This window comes from Salvia hispanica, chromosome 6 (assembly GCF_029641045.1).
Source record: "Salvia hispanica isolate PSC_SH4W2 chromosome 6, Shi_PSC_v1, whole genome shotgun sequence".
In the NCBI taxonomy this organism is placed as follows: domain Eukaryota; kingdom Viridiplantae; phylum Streptophyta; class Magnoliopsida; order Lamiales; family Lamiaceae; genus Salvia; species Salvia hispanica.
This window is the reverse complement of record NC_142697.1, coordinates 3277266-3294202: the sequence shown is the minus strand read 5'-3', so window position 1 is coordinate 3294202 and position 16937 is coordinate 3277266. Positions and strand designations below refer to the sequence as shown.

Genomic DNA, 16937 nt, shown 5'->3' with positions numbered 1-16937 from the left:
TGTGTGAGTAAATGAAGAGAGGGTAAAGTAAGAGAGATGAAAAGGTAGAGATAGAGTTATTTCCATTTTAGGAAACGTTTCATTTTTAATGGGACAACCAAAAAAGAAAAACGTTTCATTTTTAATGGGATAGAGCGAGTATAAGGTTTATATGAAAAGAAAATATGATGATCATCTCTTTCTCTGTATTTATTAATTACAACAGTGAGATGAGGTCAGATGAGTTTAGGGAATTTAATTACAAGTGGAGATGCAACGCCATTATTTGAATGGGAGAAAAGTAGGTGAAGACACGGAATAGTATTGACTGCTTCCACAATGTGAATTGGGGAAAGGAAACTTCATAGATGATCCAACTTGGAACATGTTCAAACACTATTCTATTTGAGTCAATTTTGGAGATCCCTCACCCCTCCCACCAATTCTTCCTTCAGCTTTTACTTTGTCTATTTTTTTTGTAATTAAAGGAAAAAAAATTTAACACTAATACATTCAATTAATGTAAATATTAATTTTTCTGAATTTATACCAATAAAAAAGTACAGATGACAGTTATTCCCGTTAATATATTTCCTTTAACGCAACAGAGTTGTTTCTTTTATTCTTGAGAATTTTGTTAACTCTTCGATATAAGAAGGAAAGAAAACCCCTTCTCTTAATTGGAAACCCTAAGCTATATATAATCCATCGCCATCTTCATCACAATCACTTGCCCTTTTCCTTCAATACAATTGCTTCTTTCTTCAAGTTTGTTGGCAATGTTAGGAGAGGAAGAGGCATTGAATTCATACGGAGATGGAATTGCATGGGTTAGGTCATCGATGATCGGAAGAGGGAGTTTTGGGCGTGTTTATCTTGCAACTCTGCGAAACCCCTCTTCCAAATGGAGCTCTCTGCCGCCGGTGATGGCCGTCAAATCTGCGGAGGTTTCCTCCTCTGCTTCGCTTCAGAAGGAGAGGGAAGTTTACTCCAATCTGCGGAGGAATCCTTACATAATTCAGTGCTACGGCGATGAGATTACAATCGGCAGCAGCGGCACCATGGCCTTCAATTTGATGCTCGAGTACGGCTCCGGTGGAACCTTAGCCCGCAGGATTAAGGAGTCCGGCGGGAATGGATTGGGTGAATTGGAGGCGAAGCTTCACACGAGGTCTATTCTGAGAGGATTGAGACACATTCACGAGCTTGGATTTGTGCATTGCGATTTGAAGCCTCATAACATTCTGCTCCTTCCAATCAGGGGCAAGGGTTTAGGAATTAGGGCCAAAATTGGGGATTTAGGGCTGGCGAGGAAGGTTAGCATTAGCAAGAAGAGGAAATTGGGGGTTTGTTGTTGGGAAGGAACTCCGATGTATTTGTCTCCTGAGGCGGTCATAGATCACGTGCAGGAGGCTCCGTCTGATGTCTGGGCGGTTGGCTGTATCGTGCACGAGATGCTGACCGGGAAATCACCATTGAAGGGAAAGGAGGAAGAGCTTGAGATTCTGAGAAAGATAGGAGAAGGGCATGAGGTGATTGAAATTGGCAATGGAGTATCAAAGGAGGCTAGGGCATTTCTCAAGGGCTGCTTTGTTAGGAATTCTAACTTCAGATTCACTTGTGAAATGCTGCTGCTTCATCCCTTCCTTCAAGGTTTGGAAGATGATGACGTTGATGATGCCGGAGTTGATGTTGATCAATATGTCGTCCCTTTCGATCCGATTGAATCCTTTGCTCTGGTTTATGATGATGATGATGATGATGAGTATACTACCGACTCATCAACAGAGGAATGGAGCCATGGATCTGAGACAAACAGTGGTGATGCCAAATTCATATCTCAACAAAATGTACCTGTGGAAGGTTTTTGAGTTAGATTTGTAGTAAATGATCATAGAGTTTACTTTCCTTAACTGTATATGTTCAATTTATAGTCCACATAATTTGATTCATATGTAGTACATAATTTACAAAGGAGAGAACCAAAACAATTTTGTTGGATAATGTAAACAGAGATTCACCATTTATGTTATCATTTTTTTCCTGGAAGAAGCTCAGTTTGTTAGTCTTGTTACAGTTAATGATACACTATTAGTTGAGAATGCGGCAGTGGTGAAGTTAGCTTTTGAGGCTATCCAAGCCGTCCGTACAATTGACTCGCTCATGCAGACGAGCCCCAACTCTCCGATGGGGACATCCCACATCCGCATCACTGGAGGTGACTGATCCCTCAACGCCCGAAGCAGATCATGGTCCCCCACGCTCTCCATCAACACAATGTAGCGACTCTTGACAATCCGTGCAGTCTCTGTTAAGCCTCCCACAAACATCTCATTCGTCTTCATCATCTCCAGGTAACTCCAGCAGCAACAACTTTGCAAGCATATTAACCAACAAATAATTTCTGAAGTGTATCCCCCCTCACTAATTAGAGCACACTTGGTGATTTAAAAGGAGTGAAGATTTTCTTTTGGATAAACTTGATAACCATCTTCAAATAATTGTGTTGAGTAGGATTAGTCTCCACCGATCTCGACACATTATTCACAGCAAGCGTGATATATTAGTAACCATAAGAACTAGGAAAAGGTCACATGAAGTCAATGCCCCACACATCAAATGATTCTACATTGATAATTTTAGTCCTAAGCATTTCTTTCTTCTTGTAAATATTTCCAATTCATAGATATTCATTGCAATGGAGAACAGAGTCTTGGTGGTCACTATCGATGGTTGGTCAAATTTTAATGATTTTCATGGTCTTCTATCTTGCTCCACAGCATGCACATCCCCAACAGAAGGTATCCCGTCAACCGCAGCAAGCCTGAGCAATCCACCCTCGCAGACCGAGCCCAACAACGCACAATCCTTGGCCCAAACAAGGCCTAGGCATGCGATGTCAAGCCCAATCCCGGTGGAACGATTTTGGTCACAAAATAAAAAACATATCCAAATCAAATCTTGTTCTATTGGAAGAATTGATATGAATGTGCAATCCTAGCACCACTATACATTGATTAATACCGCCCAATATATATGAATACATGGGTTATGAAAACCTCGCACCTATTGATAAGTTAAAGTAGTGCATAGCCAATATCTTATATTCAATGTTAAATACATAAATTAAGATACAATAACTACTGATACCTTGTTTTCCAATATATAACAAGAAAGACTTGTCTCAATCTTAGCTCCGGTCATTGATATACCATATTAGTTTTATTACTTTAGAGCACTCCCAATGGTCCGGCTAAAAACTCCCTTATTTCTCCCTAACTCCTGTCACATCAGCGCCACATCAGCACCATAATTTATCCCCAGTTTTTAGCCAACTTTTAGCCAACTGCTTCAATGGTTTCTCCCTTATTTCTCCCTTATTTCTCCTTAACTCAACATTTCATTTTTACATCATCATTTTTAATATTGTTTAATTTTCCCTACAAATGTGTTTAATAAATAGATTTTTATAATGAACAATTCATCGTTGTATTAGTCATTGGAAAATATAATACAACGAGAAAAATATAATACCTTTTCGGGAATTTTTCCTATTTGAACTCATAATTTTGAAGATTGAATATAGAAGATTGAGAAAATGAAGATTGTGTGTGATGAATGGAGGAGGAGGAATTATATATAGGGGATTTAAAAAAATAGCCGTTGGGTATTAAAAAAAAAAAAAAAAAAAAAAAAAAAAAAAAAAAAACGCCGAAAATACGCCGAACGCGCCTACAGTGGCCGGCGTTCACTCGGCGATAAAACGGCGTTTTTTCGGGAACCGGCGTTAATTCGGTAGAATTAACGCCGGAAAAACGCCGAATTCTCCCCATTGCCGGCGAATTTTCGGCGATACACGGCGATAAAACGCCGGTTTTAACGCCGCCTGCATTGGGAGTGCTCTTACTAAAGGTGAGAAAACTTGCAGACGGACACTGCAACTTTCCACAATAAGCCTATTCAGGTTGTGAAGTTCAACTTCTCTTCTAAAAAGAACTGACTGACTGTCTTGTGAACATTGTCCACAACTAGTCTACTATACAAAAGAATTAACATAATTGTTTTTCATGTATTTAAATGCATATCAAATATCTTTTAAATGCTTAAGCAAATAACAATGATAAGGTTATTTCTTCTTGCCTTGGGTAAAAGTGAATTGTAGAGTTTACTATATAAAAACATTTCTAATCGGGCCAATTGCTCTGAAACATGATTTTCAGCATACCATCCTTAACACATTATTATTCTTTCCTTCCTACTACGGTTGAGTCGTATTCCTTTTTGGACCTTCCCATTATAGTTGAGTCATTTCCTCTTTTTTATGGCAACAAACAACAAAAGAAATTATTTGAATTGTGGATTGACACTTTGAAAGATCATGTCGTTAGAAATTAACAAAAGACAAAGACCTTTTGGGAGAAGGTGGCTGAGACATATAATCTGGCTTGGCCCATTGGAACTTCTGTACGGACCTACAAGAAGTTCTGGGCTCAATCTCAAACTACTGTTGCAATCGATTATCTGAACACAATGTCCCAAGTATGTCTCAGACTACCAAGAAGACAACAGCAAGCCTTTCATGTTTGTCTTGACATGGGAAAAGGTTCGTTACGTCGACAAGTGGGCGGGTGGCGTTGAGTTGAACACGAGCTTGGCCTCCAAATGCACAAAGAATACCGCTTCGAGCCAATCATTCCACTAGCGGCGAGCCCAATCCATGGGTGTGAGTGACGCTATCTGGTTGGAAAGAAGGCGAGTTTGTTTTGGAAATTTAATTACTTTTCGAAGATATCCTAACTCAGTTTGGGAATTAAAACACCGCACCCAGTGTAATTATGGACTCTGCAAATATATACATACATGGTTATGATCAATTACTAACTAATTACCAATCCCAAATTAAAACTAAATTTTAGCCACTAGATTAGGAGATCTAGTGGTTGAAATAATACCACGTAGATTATATTTTAAATTAAAAAAATTATCAAATAAACTTAAAGAGTTATGTCAATTCTTATATATGGTAGTTAAAATTAACCACTTTCTTTCTCTCTTAACAAAATCATCTTAAAATTTTAAATTTACGTAACACTCTCGATTAAAAAAAAAATTGTGAAAAATATATCAAATTAAAGATAATTTTATAAGGATTCTAACGAGATCTCAATTGCATATGTTCCAACAATGATCGGATGATTAAATTTATAATTTTTATTTCAGTTTTCGGATATGTAGATAAGCAGATTTTATATCAGTAAAGGCATTAAATAATCTCAATACAATGCATGTACAATATCAATGAAACTATGTTGATATTTTCTGGTACTTGTGTTGAGATTCTCATGTCATGTCACTGGGTTGATATTTGTAATACACTATCTTGATATAAAAAAATCTATAAAAATTATTATGTTATAATAGATTGACTATTTTACCCTTTTGTTGATATTTTATCTACTATTTATTGAATTCCGTGAGCTTTAATCTCATCCACTAATTTTAAGATCTAATGGTGTAGGATTGGTCTTAGTTGTGGATTGAATACTATATGCATTTTAACATGAACCCATACATACATATATATTTTAGTCTCTTATTTGACATAAATTTGAAGAATAAATTTTTATTATATGATTACATATTTTATTATTACTACTATTCTTATTAGAAAACATTTTTAATTATCAAATGTGCAATCTAAAATATGTTGTCATTATTAAACATTAACTAAAACGACGTCATGTTTTAGGCTGCGAAACAATATAATACTCATACAAGAGTAAATAATTTCTTTTTTTGATGGCTGCGAAACAATATAAGACTCATACCAGAGTAAATAATTTCTTTTGTTGAGTTATGATTTATATTAATGTAAGCTAAGGAGGAAATAACAATTAGTCAATGAACGGAAAGTGAAGTCAAACATATCAAAATTTGATCTTCAAATCAATTATCAAATAGAAATCTAATACTATCAAAAGATAATCGTATAGACTCTTAAACTTTCTCCTTTTTTCACGAGTATCAAAATATTCACAAGGATATAATGGGACTTAAGAAACCTTAAAACTCATGGAAATCCAACATTTATGGAAAAAATAAAACTTATTAAAGGAAATAAAAGGAAAAAGAATTACTACCTCCGTCCTTCAAATATTATCCCACTTTGATCTGACATGGATTTTAAGAATTTGAATTTTGCCTCAAAATAAAATTGCATCAAGTTTCACCAAGGGCACAAGGAATGCAAGGAGGAATTTTGGAGTCTTGCGGCCACAGGCGGATCCAGTGTAGAACAAGGGGTACAACTGTACCCCAAATTTTCATCTCTTTATTATAGATTGCTTGACTTTTGACAATAATATTGCTCTAGCCTAGTGGTAGAACGCGGCTTTTATCCATTATCAGTGACAAGAGATCGAAACCTAGTTTGCTCCTTTAGTTTTTTAGTATTTTATTCTTTATTAATTTTAGTTACTGCGGTATTTCTTCTAGCTGCTTTGGTGATTTAGTTTTTTTATTCTTTATTAATTTTATATATGTGCAGTATGTTGCTTGATTTTGTTTTTTCTTCTTTGTATTATGTGTCTATTTATTTTGTTGTTATTATATATGTACATATATAAGATATTCATAATTTAATAAAACATTAATATAAGATCTTCATAATTAATAAAACAAAAGAAAAATGATCGACTGAATCAATGTAAAAGTCGCACCCCCTAAATCAAAAATCATGGATCCACCACTGCTTGGTGCGGCGTGATTTGTTGCAAGCAATGGTCATGAAATATATGGCCGCATGGAAGAACAGCAACAGCCGGCAGATTTGGGCGCTCGTACATCGTTCCTCCTGCAGGCGTGTATACAACATCCAGTTTGCACAAGAAACACTTGTTCCCGCTTGGTTGTAAAACTGAATCAAAACCTACATGAACAAGATCAAAACATATGTAAATAAGATGTTAATTAAAACTTATTTATCATTTATTGAAATTATACCTTTCCATTTTATATGATGAGGCTTAGGTGGAATAGGCTGCTTTTGTTGAGAGATTTTCTCATAAGGATCTTCCATATATTCTGTTTTTCTTTCGATTGCTTTGTTCTCCCCGGTATTTTTATCATTGGTTTAGTTGTTTGATTTGTTGTTAGAAATATAATCTACTAGTTTATTAGAGATATGCTTTAACTAGTATTTAAATTAGTGTTAAAATAGAATTATAGTTCAATTCGAGTCCTATTTGACGGTTTGACGGAGTACCAAATATGTTTATTCTAATTAAATTCATCCTTGACAAAAAAAAATAGATTTAGTAACATCTAACAAGTAATTAACCTTGTTTTAAAACAAAATACTAAAATTAAATAAATATAATACTACTAATATGTTTATTTTCCTAATTACTTTACTTTTACATGTACTCCTTTAGACGTAATCCCTTGTAATACGCATAAAAATAATATTAATATACACGATTAATTATCTTCAACATAAAATTAGTATATACTTAGTAGCATAATTTAAAAAATCCAAGTATATCAATTGCTAATCCTTTCAAGAGTCGAATTGGATGAGCATCTTATATATACTAGCTATATTCGTCATTGGTGTTTGTCTTTTGTTGTGAGTTTAGAGCATCTTATATATATTAGCTAGTGTTTGTCTTTTGTTGTGAGTTATGAGTTAAGATTTAGGTTTTTGTCGATGACGTTTAAAATAATATTGGTTGTTCTTGGTTTGATTTTTTGTGTTGGCGTTGTTCCTAATGTTTTGGAGTATTGCCACTTCAATGAAATCTATCAACTTGGAGATTCAATGAGTGATGTAGGAAATTTGATCAAAGAGTACCCAATCGGGGTCTCCACAAACTTCGCGAGGCTGCCGTACGGCCAAACGTTCTTTGAGGAAGCTACAGGGCGTTGCTCCAATGGCCTTTTAATGATAGACTATATTGGTAAGATTAATATTAATTTGTTTTGGTTAATTATTATAGTTATTTTTAATTTAATTACAATCACAATTGTTAATATACGATGAACAGCAATGTCCGATGGGCTTCCTTTGCTCCCACCGTATAAACACAAGGGGACTTGGTTCGGGAATGGAGTCAACTTTGCGGTGGCTGGTTCAACCGCGTTGTCGTCTGAGGCGTTGGCTGCTCACAACGTAACGAATCCGGTGACAAATAGTTCTCTTGGCGTTCAATTGGATTGGATGGACTCCTACTTCAATTCCATCAGCCTTGATGAGATAGGTAAATCATATATACCCTTTGTTTTACTATCTACTCTATATATATGAGGTAGAATAATTAATATGGAGTATTTGGTTTGGTGAGTATATATAGATCGTTTCAAGAAATTCCGAAGTGCTTTGTTCATGGTGGGAGAAACTGGTGGGAACGATTACAACTATGCCATTTTTCAAAGGAAACAAATGGAGGAATTGAAAAGCATGGTTCCTCAAGTGGTTGAAGCCGTGATTAATGGAACTAAGGTGAGTTGATATATTGCCATGAATCAATTAGAGAAACTTGTCATTTTACAAAAATATCAAATTAAATCATCACTTTTCTACCTTTTACAATTCCTGATTAATATTTCTTGTCCAAAAATTTACATTGTTCTATATGACGATCGAAAATCATTGAATATATATTGTAAAAAATACAAACAAATTTAATCAATATTTTAATCAATTAAAGTAGAAAAGTTACGCTTTAATTTGCTATTTAGTTATGGTATTGAAAGTTATGAATATGATTAATGTTGCAGAGAGCCGTAGAGATGGGTGCAAGAAGATTGGTTGTTCCCGGAAACTTTCCGATAGGTTGCCTTCCGATATACAAAACAGCATTCCAAGGCGCACCCCTTAACAACCAAAGTTGCGTGACAGAGTTGAATGAATTTGCGAAGTACCACAACGAGCTTCTGCAAGAAGCCATCCTCAAACTCAAACTAGAGAATCCCAATACTGTCATAGTCTACGGCGACTATTACAATGCTTACCTAGATCTCCTCCAAACGGGAATAGATAGTGGATATGAGGTAGAGCGGGCCTGCTGCGGAATAGGAGGGAAATACAACTTCAATTTGGGTAGAATGTGTGGAGGAGCTAATGTTAGTGTATGTGAAGATGTTGATCGACATATAAGTTGGGACGGCATCCACATGACTCAACAAAGCTACAAGCACATGGCCGCATGGTTGATACCGCGCTTCTTTACTCAACTCGCCTGCTTTTGATCATTTATCACTTTTTTTTCAATTTTTATCCTTTTTACCATTTATTTTATTTTCCAATTCCCATTTTTTGTGCTATTTAATTAAATTTATTACAATTTGTTTTTGGATATTTTTTGTGCACTACTCCTTTTTTCTCTCTCTCCTTTTCTATTTCCTTTGTGCATGCTTCCAAACAATTATTACTAAATAAAGAAATATATTCAAAACTATTATGTATTGATGTCGAGTGAATTCAAGGTCTATAGATTCCTATATTATACTGTGCATGAGATGCTCACCGAGAAATCGGCATTGAAGGGAAAGGAGGAAGAGCTAGAGATTCTGAGAAAGATAGGAGAAGGGCGTGAGGATTGAAATTGGCAATATTGGAGTATTAAAGAAGGACAGAACTAAAACAATTTTGTTGTTGGCTAATGTAAACAGAGATCCTAGAAGAAGCTCACTTTGTTAGTCTTTGCTGGAGATCTCGACATATAATTCACAGCAAGCATGATATTTATATTAAATTTATCATTCGTAATACACTTAAATCAAAAAAAAAAAAAAATTAAAAGTAGACCGAAATATAGCTAACGCATTATGTCATATGTGTTTTTTTTTTAGGTTAGAAGCATAGTCATAAATTCTTCTGCCTAAAGACTAGATACAACGTCGAACTGAAGGCAATCATCATGAACAAGATGGACAGGATAAGGGTAAGCAGGTCAATAAAGTCGCTTGGGCAGTGCCTACAGAAAGTCTTGCTCCGCATAACGCGAGGTGAGGATGGACAAGAACACCAACAGCGAAGTGGTGGATGTGAAGAGCTAAACTGCATCTGAAATTGCAAATATTGTAAATGCGCTTGACTTGTAGAACATCGGATAACCAGACTCTGATTGGTTGCCGCCAGGAACTGTGTTAGCGGCGAACACAACTGTAGCAATCAATGTTGCAGTTATAGTACATGAGTTAACCGTATCTTTCATCCATTTCTCTCCTTATATTTCCAGCTCTCTATGTTCTCTAGTAAATATCATCTCAGTTGTTTCACCATTCTTATTTGGATGTAGCCTGGTAAATGGATTAAGAAATTTACCAGCTTCATGGTTAAAAACCAAATGAAAATAAGATTGATTGCAGTTAGATTGTTTGCTTCAATTCTACATCTAATATACAATTATAAATATGAATATACCTGAAACCATTGTAATTCACGTTGTATCTAGAGAGCTGCACCCGATATTAAATTCAGCTTGTTAGGAGGTGCCAAACGTGCGGCCAAGTGAAGGACTGAATTACCAGATTTGTCGGTTATTTCTGAATAGTTGATTCTGTAGTTGCTCGTACGATATATGAGATTAAACACTTTCTCACAACGGTTCTTGACGGCCATGTGGAGAAAGTTCTGATTAAAAATATTCCTAGTATGAATTGCAACAGGAAGTGTCCTTACAATTTCTTGTACAACATCATTATTTCCCGATTCAGCTGTTGCTATAATGGCCTCTTTGCAGATAGTTTGTGCTTGTCTGTAGTCTAACGGTTCTATAAGGTTGCATAAATATTTCACAAGCTCCAGCGCTTTCTCATGAATCAATTTCTTTTCAGGAAACCTGTTAATGCCAGGCGCTGAAATGCAAACGACATGCGGTCATAAAGCATGTCACATATATAGATTGCACGAGAGTAATAAGATTCATTTATTACCTAAGTGTTTGATAACATGACAAAGAGTTGAGTGCAATATTTGGACAAGGTTACGCAACCTTGGAGCCGTTGTACCAAAATCATTTTAGATAAGTAATAAGAAACAAATTACTAGTTTTGAATGTGAATCACTTGCCTAGAATAGTTAGGTTCTCAATATCCAAGGATTGTGGTTTCATATCAATCTTCGCAATACCTTCAAAATTTTAAGGTAATACTCGGCTAAATTAACGCCTATGGACCGTACTGCCAAAACACAGAGTTAGTAAAATACTCACACCAGTATATGGGATTTGTCCAGAGGCTGAGTTGACCGTCCTCATCCGTGGAGAATGCTATCTCTCTGGATGCTATCTTCTCCAAAACTCTACCAATGAATTCATGGTTCATCCTGACCATATAGGGATACTTGCGGATCAAATCCAACGCTATATCTGATCATCGTAATTCATATATAGTAGTATATAGTTAGAAGACGTTTTGATGTTCTGTATGATGGCGGTGCATTATAATGCTAGCTTTTCTTAAATTGCTAACGTGTTAACTCATCAGCGCAGTGCATTAATAATGTAAACATCATAACTTGAATGTGCTCGGAATATTTCCTAGCACAACTTAAATGTGCTCGCAATTTTCCTAGCACGTGCTTCTACCTCAGCTGATTTCCTAGCCCGTGCTTCTACCTCAGCTGATTGCCGCCGCTTCCATCTCAGCCGACTGCCACCGCTTCTTCCACGGCTCCGCTACCGGCAGAACAGAAAGTCTCTATTGGAAGTTAATTCTGGGTACACTACCGAATTTTTCGAATTTACGCGATAAAATGTGCTTCTAAATGCAGTTTTATTGAACCAATTTATTCTTAGTTTGCTCATGTATTCAATTACATTATGTATATTTTATATTGTGATTGACCACATAGAAACTCTGATAATTTGAGTGCAGACTTCTGCAGAGCATAAACTTTGTTGTGCTTGTGAATTTGAGTGCAGACTGCTTCATCCTCTTTGCACTTACTGTCATTGGTTAATAGGGTGTCTCATCTAGCTTTTTATAAATAGCAAATCGAAATTATTGGATCTGAATCCACCTTCTTCGAACGTGTTGTATTTCAATGGCCCTCATCTAGCTTTAGTAATCAAAACTGGAATACATTCTCTCACAGTAAGTTCTCAAAGATTAATGCCCGAAAATCTGAGTCACAAATCATGTAGTAACATTTTGCATTTGTGAATATGTAGGAAGGGATTGCAGTTGGAAGGAGATTTGCTAGTCTAAAAAACTACCAAGTTGATGGGAACAAAGACTGATATGATTATTTGCCAAACATAGTAATGGACGCAGCAGTGCCATTGTTCTACTACACTCCTAGTCTCATCTTGGCAGCCATCATCACTGTTGTGGTTGGCCTAATTGACTACCACGCAGCGTACAAGCTTTGGAAAGTCTTCAATCTTGATCATCATCACTAGATTTTGATTTTAGTAGCTTGGGACAGAGGGAGTATTTCATATCGACGTTCATTGGTCGTGAACCTTACAATGGACACCCGACCATCCTACACGTTGTTGAAGACGCCAGAGTCGTTCAAGACATTTATGTCATTGTTTGACCAAGTGACACCAAAGAACGCATGTCAAATCAATAATTGTTAGTCGACAACGGCTTCCAGGAGGTTGGGTTGTATATTAGTCATGACTATCTAATGGGCAATTTTCTCACTTCCAACAGAGAAGCTATGTTGTGCCTTTCTCACTTCCAACGGAGAAGCTATGTCGTGTCTCCTGCACATTTCAACAAGTATTGTTAGTCTTGGATTTTCGATGACGTTGTAAGGTATTCCTCGTTGGATGTTTCTCGAATGCCTTTGCGTAATCGTTTCAATTACTTCCACCTCGTGCCTTCAGCTACATGCAATTACACATCGAATATAGTCGGAACTTTTTTTCGGTCTCGAGTTGTGAGAAGGTGGTCGTATGTTTTTGAATCATGTGTCGTTAGTAAATGAGTCACACATTCTACTATCTTATTTCACTCGCATTTCATTATAATGTAAAGTGAGATTCGTACTTCATCAACTAAGTATACCTACTTTCCACTACAATTCTTAAAACTCGAGCCAAATCAAAGTGGGACGGATATTCATAGACATGCAATAAAAAATTTAGTCCACTTGTTCTTAAGAAATATCTCATCTTTCCATTTTCGTACATCCACCAAAATTAGTGGCATACCAAAATGTAAAGTTACTACTTACAATTGATATTTACTCCCTCCGTCCGCAAATGCCGAATAGGAGTATTATTTCTTTCCGGCACGAGTTTTAAGAAATATTAAGAAAAGTGGGTGGAAGAAAGTTAGTGAAATATGAGTCTCACTTGTTTATATTAGTTTTAAATGAAATGTGAGTGAAATGTGGAGCCTCTTTACCATTTATAGTAATGTTTAACTGCGAATCCTATTCGCAGACGGACCAAATATGGAAAAACGGGATTCCTATTAGCAGACGAGAGAGCATTTTTTATCTTTCTCTTTACTTTATCTCTCTCTCTCTCTCTCTCCCCTATTTAAACTACTTTATCTCTTCCTAACGTACTCCCTCCGTCCTAGCTAAGATGACACATTTTTTGCCGGTACGGGATTTTAAGAGTTATTGGTTAATGTGTTTAATTAAAGAGAGAAAATGTGAATGTAAGTATTAAAATAGAGAGAGAGAGAAAGAGAGAGAGATGAATACTCCCTCTGTCCCAGTTTAAGAGTCAAGTTTTACCATTTTCGTCTGTCTCAGTTTAAGAGTCTCATTTAGAATTTACCATATTTGGATATAAAATTCAACCTCATTGTTGATGAAATTTACAATCAAATGCTATTACTTTCATAAAAATAAAACAAAACAAAATCTTAAACATACAAAAAGTCAAAAGGGTCTCACTTTCCACTACCTCACTTCAATTATGACACACTCCAACGACCACTACCTCATTTCAATTGTTAAACACTCCAACAATTTCTTAAAACTCGTGCACTAACTAAATTGCACTCCTAAACTGAGACGAATGGAGTACTTTAATAGGAGTGAGAAAAAGTGGTTATTTGTATTAATTGAAGAGAGAAAGTTCTAAAAAAGAAAATATTTAATTTTATTTGGGACAACTAAAAAGGAAAATGTGTCCTTTTAAGTGAGACGGGAAAGTACTTTGATATTTTCGCATTTAAATTCATGTCATATATGAGAGAGACTATTTATGGTGAACGCAAGGACTAAGAAAAAATGAAAAAAAATAAATAAATTTTGATGTGACGATTTTGAATTTATAATAAAAAAAATTGAATTTTGATGTGAAGGTTTTGAATTACACGGATTTTAATGTGGAATTGGTAATGTAAGAGAGAATGAAAAAAAAGTAAGAAAGAAGTAGTGTTAGTGGAATGTGAGATCCATATTATTAGTAAGACTAGGATTATCGGTTGGAAATGGCCAACCTCCATGTCATTAGCTAACTAAAAAAAATAAATAAATAAAAATTGAAGTGAAACGGACTCTCTCTCCTAGACTGAGGTCTCCTCCAAGGCCACCATCAACCGGCTGGTCTCTCCCGCCTCCTAGTCTCATCCCATTTTTATTTTATCGTCCAGTGAAATTGTGTCAAATGGCACTATCTCATTGGTAGATATATATATATATTTTTAAATTTATATATATTTTTAATATATTATATTAAAAATTTATAAAAATTATATCAAAATTCATAATTTTTCATCCTTCATAAATAGAAACCACATTTGATATAGGTTTGCATACAAAAAAAATCTCATTTTTTTCTAGTTCTATAATCCTTCTTCTTTGATAGAGTACAATTTACTACCAGTAATATTTTTAAGTTTCTTTTGTTGCCAATCATGAAGGATAATGAGAATGATATATTCTATGATTCCAAAATTCCAATTCTTCTCCAGATTAATTCTCTAGATTTTATTGTGTTTTTTATAAATATTTTATTTAATAATATTACATAAATTATAATATTATAAACTATATATATAATGGTAAGGTTTGGTGGTCATTGATAAACCATAAAATATGGTGTGGCTGGGTTGGGTGACAATTGATGACGTGAAAGATGATGTGGAGGATATATAAGAAAATTAAATATTAGAAAATTGGATGATTTAGTTGAGTTGGGTGGTTGATAAACATGGTCTAAGAGAGAAGAGAAAAAAAGTAAGAAAGAAGTAGTGTTAGTGGAATGTGAGGTTCATATTATTAGTAAGAGATAATGGAAAAAAGTACTCCCTCCGTTCCATAGTAATAGATTCATTTTGTCATTTTTATGCGTTCCATAGTAATAGAGTCATTTTTTCTTAGTAAAAGTCAACACATTTTTCCACACCTACTTTACTCTCTCTTACTTTATTCTCTCTTCATCTCTATACATTTTTCATTTTTCTATTTTACTCTCCCTTTACTTAACTCACCTAACACAATTTTCCTTAATCTCCGTGCTGAAAAGAAATGTCTCCATTACTATGGAACGAAGGGAGTAAGGGAGAAGTTATTGAAAACTTTTCTTTTTTAAATATGCTCTATTTTTCGTGGACAACAGAAAATGGCAAATGTGTTCTATTTTTTTCGGACAGAGAGAGTATATTTTACTTCCTTCATCCCACAAAAGATGTCACACTTGTAGGACGGCACGAGATTTTAGGAGGTTTTATTTTATGTGTTAAATGGAAAGAGAAAATATAATTTTATATTTATGTGAGAGGAATTTTTTCCAAAAATAAAAATATAATATCTTTTATGGGACAAACTAAAAAGAAAAGTGTGACATCTTTTATGGGATGAAGCGAGTACTTATTTCTCTTACTTCCTACATACATAGAAGCTTAGCTTTTTGCTTTATCCATGAATGCATAAAGTCACCTAAGAATTCATGATAGCCAAGTGTTTTCAGGTGCCCCCTCTATAATGTATCCATCTACACCTATGTGACACGTTCATCAATCATACTCCACTTGCAGGTCAAGTGTCACGTCAATTTCTTTAATTAAATACCACTACACGGCTACACATATGCTTAATTAGTTTGAAAAATCAATTCTATTTGAAATTTCAGTACATTTATCTTGTCGACGCAATTTAATAAAAAATGAATACCCCGTTTATTAAATTCATACTATTCAAATTTCTAAACACAAATTCATTTTGATTTATATTTTAAAAAATCATAAGATTCATTAGCTCGATAATTAATATAGCCTTATTATTAGATCATCCATTTTATAATTCATCGACCTATTTAAACTATCCACTATTAAAATACATTACGTTAACCAAACCAATAATTACAGTCCATTTTAATTATTAAGTAAATATAGGCCATCAATTCATCACACCCTATTCAAAAGATATTATTATAACTAATGATTTTCTAAATAGAATGGCAAATACCGGACCATTAATTACGAGCCATAATTACTTAAAATTAATTAAAAGCTATTAACTAATTCATCTTGCATAATCTCATAAAAATAGAAAATCCATTTAATACATTAGTATTCCCAATGTCCCAAGATAATTGAGTTATATTCTTTTATTGTTGTCCAATATAGTTGAATATTTTCTTTTTGGATAAAAATATTATTCATCTCTTGTTTTACTCTCTTTCCATTTCTTTTATTTTATTCTCTCTTTTATTTTTCTATCTCCACTTTGATTTAATAAATCCATTTCCTAAATTTCGTGCCCAAAAGAAATGCTCCAACTACATTGAGACTGATTGAATACAATAAACTAATGACCTTGAAGCAATTTGAGAAAAATAAAATTGTATTTGCACCAGAATTTTTGCATTTTTTGTGATTAATGATAACATTATTTTAAAAATCTTATTAGAACAAACTTATTTTATTTATATTTAATTACAAAACTAAGTATTTCAACATGAAAAATAGCCCTTTATAAATTTTATTCCGTCTATTAAAATTAGGTTAATTTATATTTGTGGAACCATTCTCATTAT

General features: G+C 34.6%; 2 protein-coding genes and 1 pseudogene across 2 annotated transcripts; 2 read left to right on the top strand and 1 right to left on the bottom strand.

The window, feature by feature from the left end:
* Nucleotides 1-599: 599 nt before the first annotated feature.
* On the top strand, nucleotides 600-2031 carry LOC125206105 (mitogen-activated protein kinase kinase kinase 20-like). Its single transcript, XM_048105408.2, has one exon. It carries the CDS (start codon nucleotides 759-761, stop codon nucleotides 1848-1850), a length of 1092 nt encoding a protein of 363 aa, XP_047961365.2. The 5' UTR covers nucleotides 600-758; the 3' UTR covers nucleotides 1851-2031.
* Nucleotides 2032-7630: 5599 nt separating this feature from the next.
* Nucleotides 7631-9337, top strand: LOC125203656 (acetylajmalan esterase 2-like). Its single transcript, XM_048102052.2, has 4 exons — nucleotides 7631-7937; nucleotides 8025-8237; nucleotides 8331-8479; nucleotides 8758-9337. Exons 1-4 carry the CDS (start codon nucleotides 7688-7690, stop codon nucleotides 9226-9228), a joined length of 1083 nt encoding a protein of 360 aa, XP_047958009.1. The 5' UTR covers nucleotides 7631-7687; the 3' UTR covers nucleotides 9229-9337.
* A 507-nt stretch (nucleotides 9338-9844) lies between these two features.
* Nucleotides 9845-11316, bottom strand: LOC148923054 (uncharacterized; annotated as a pseudogene).
* Nucleotides 11317-16937: the final 5621 nt, after the last annotated feature.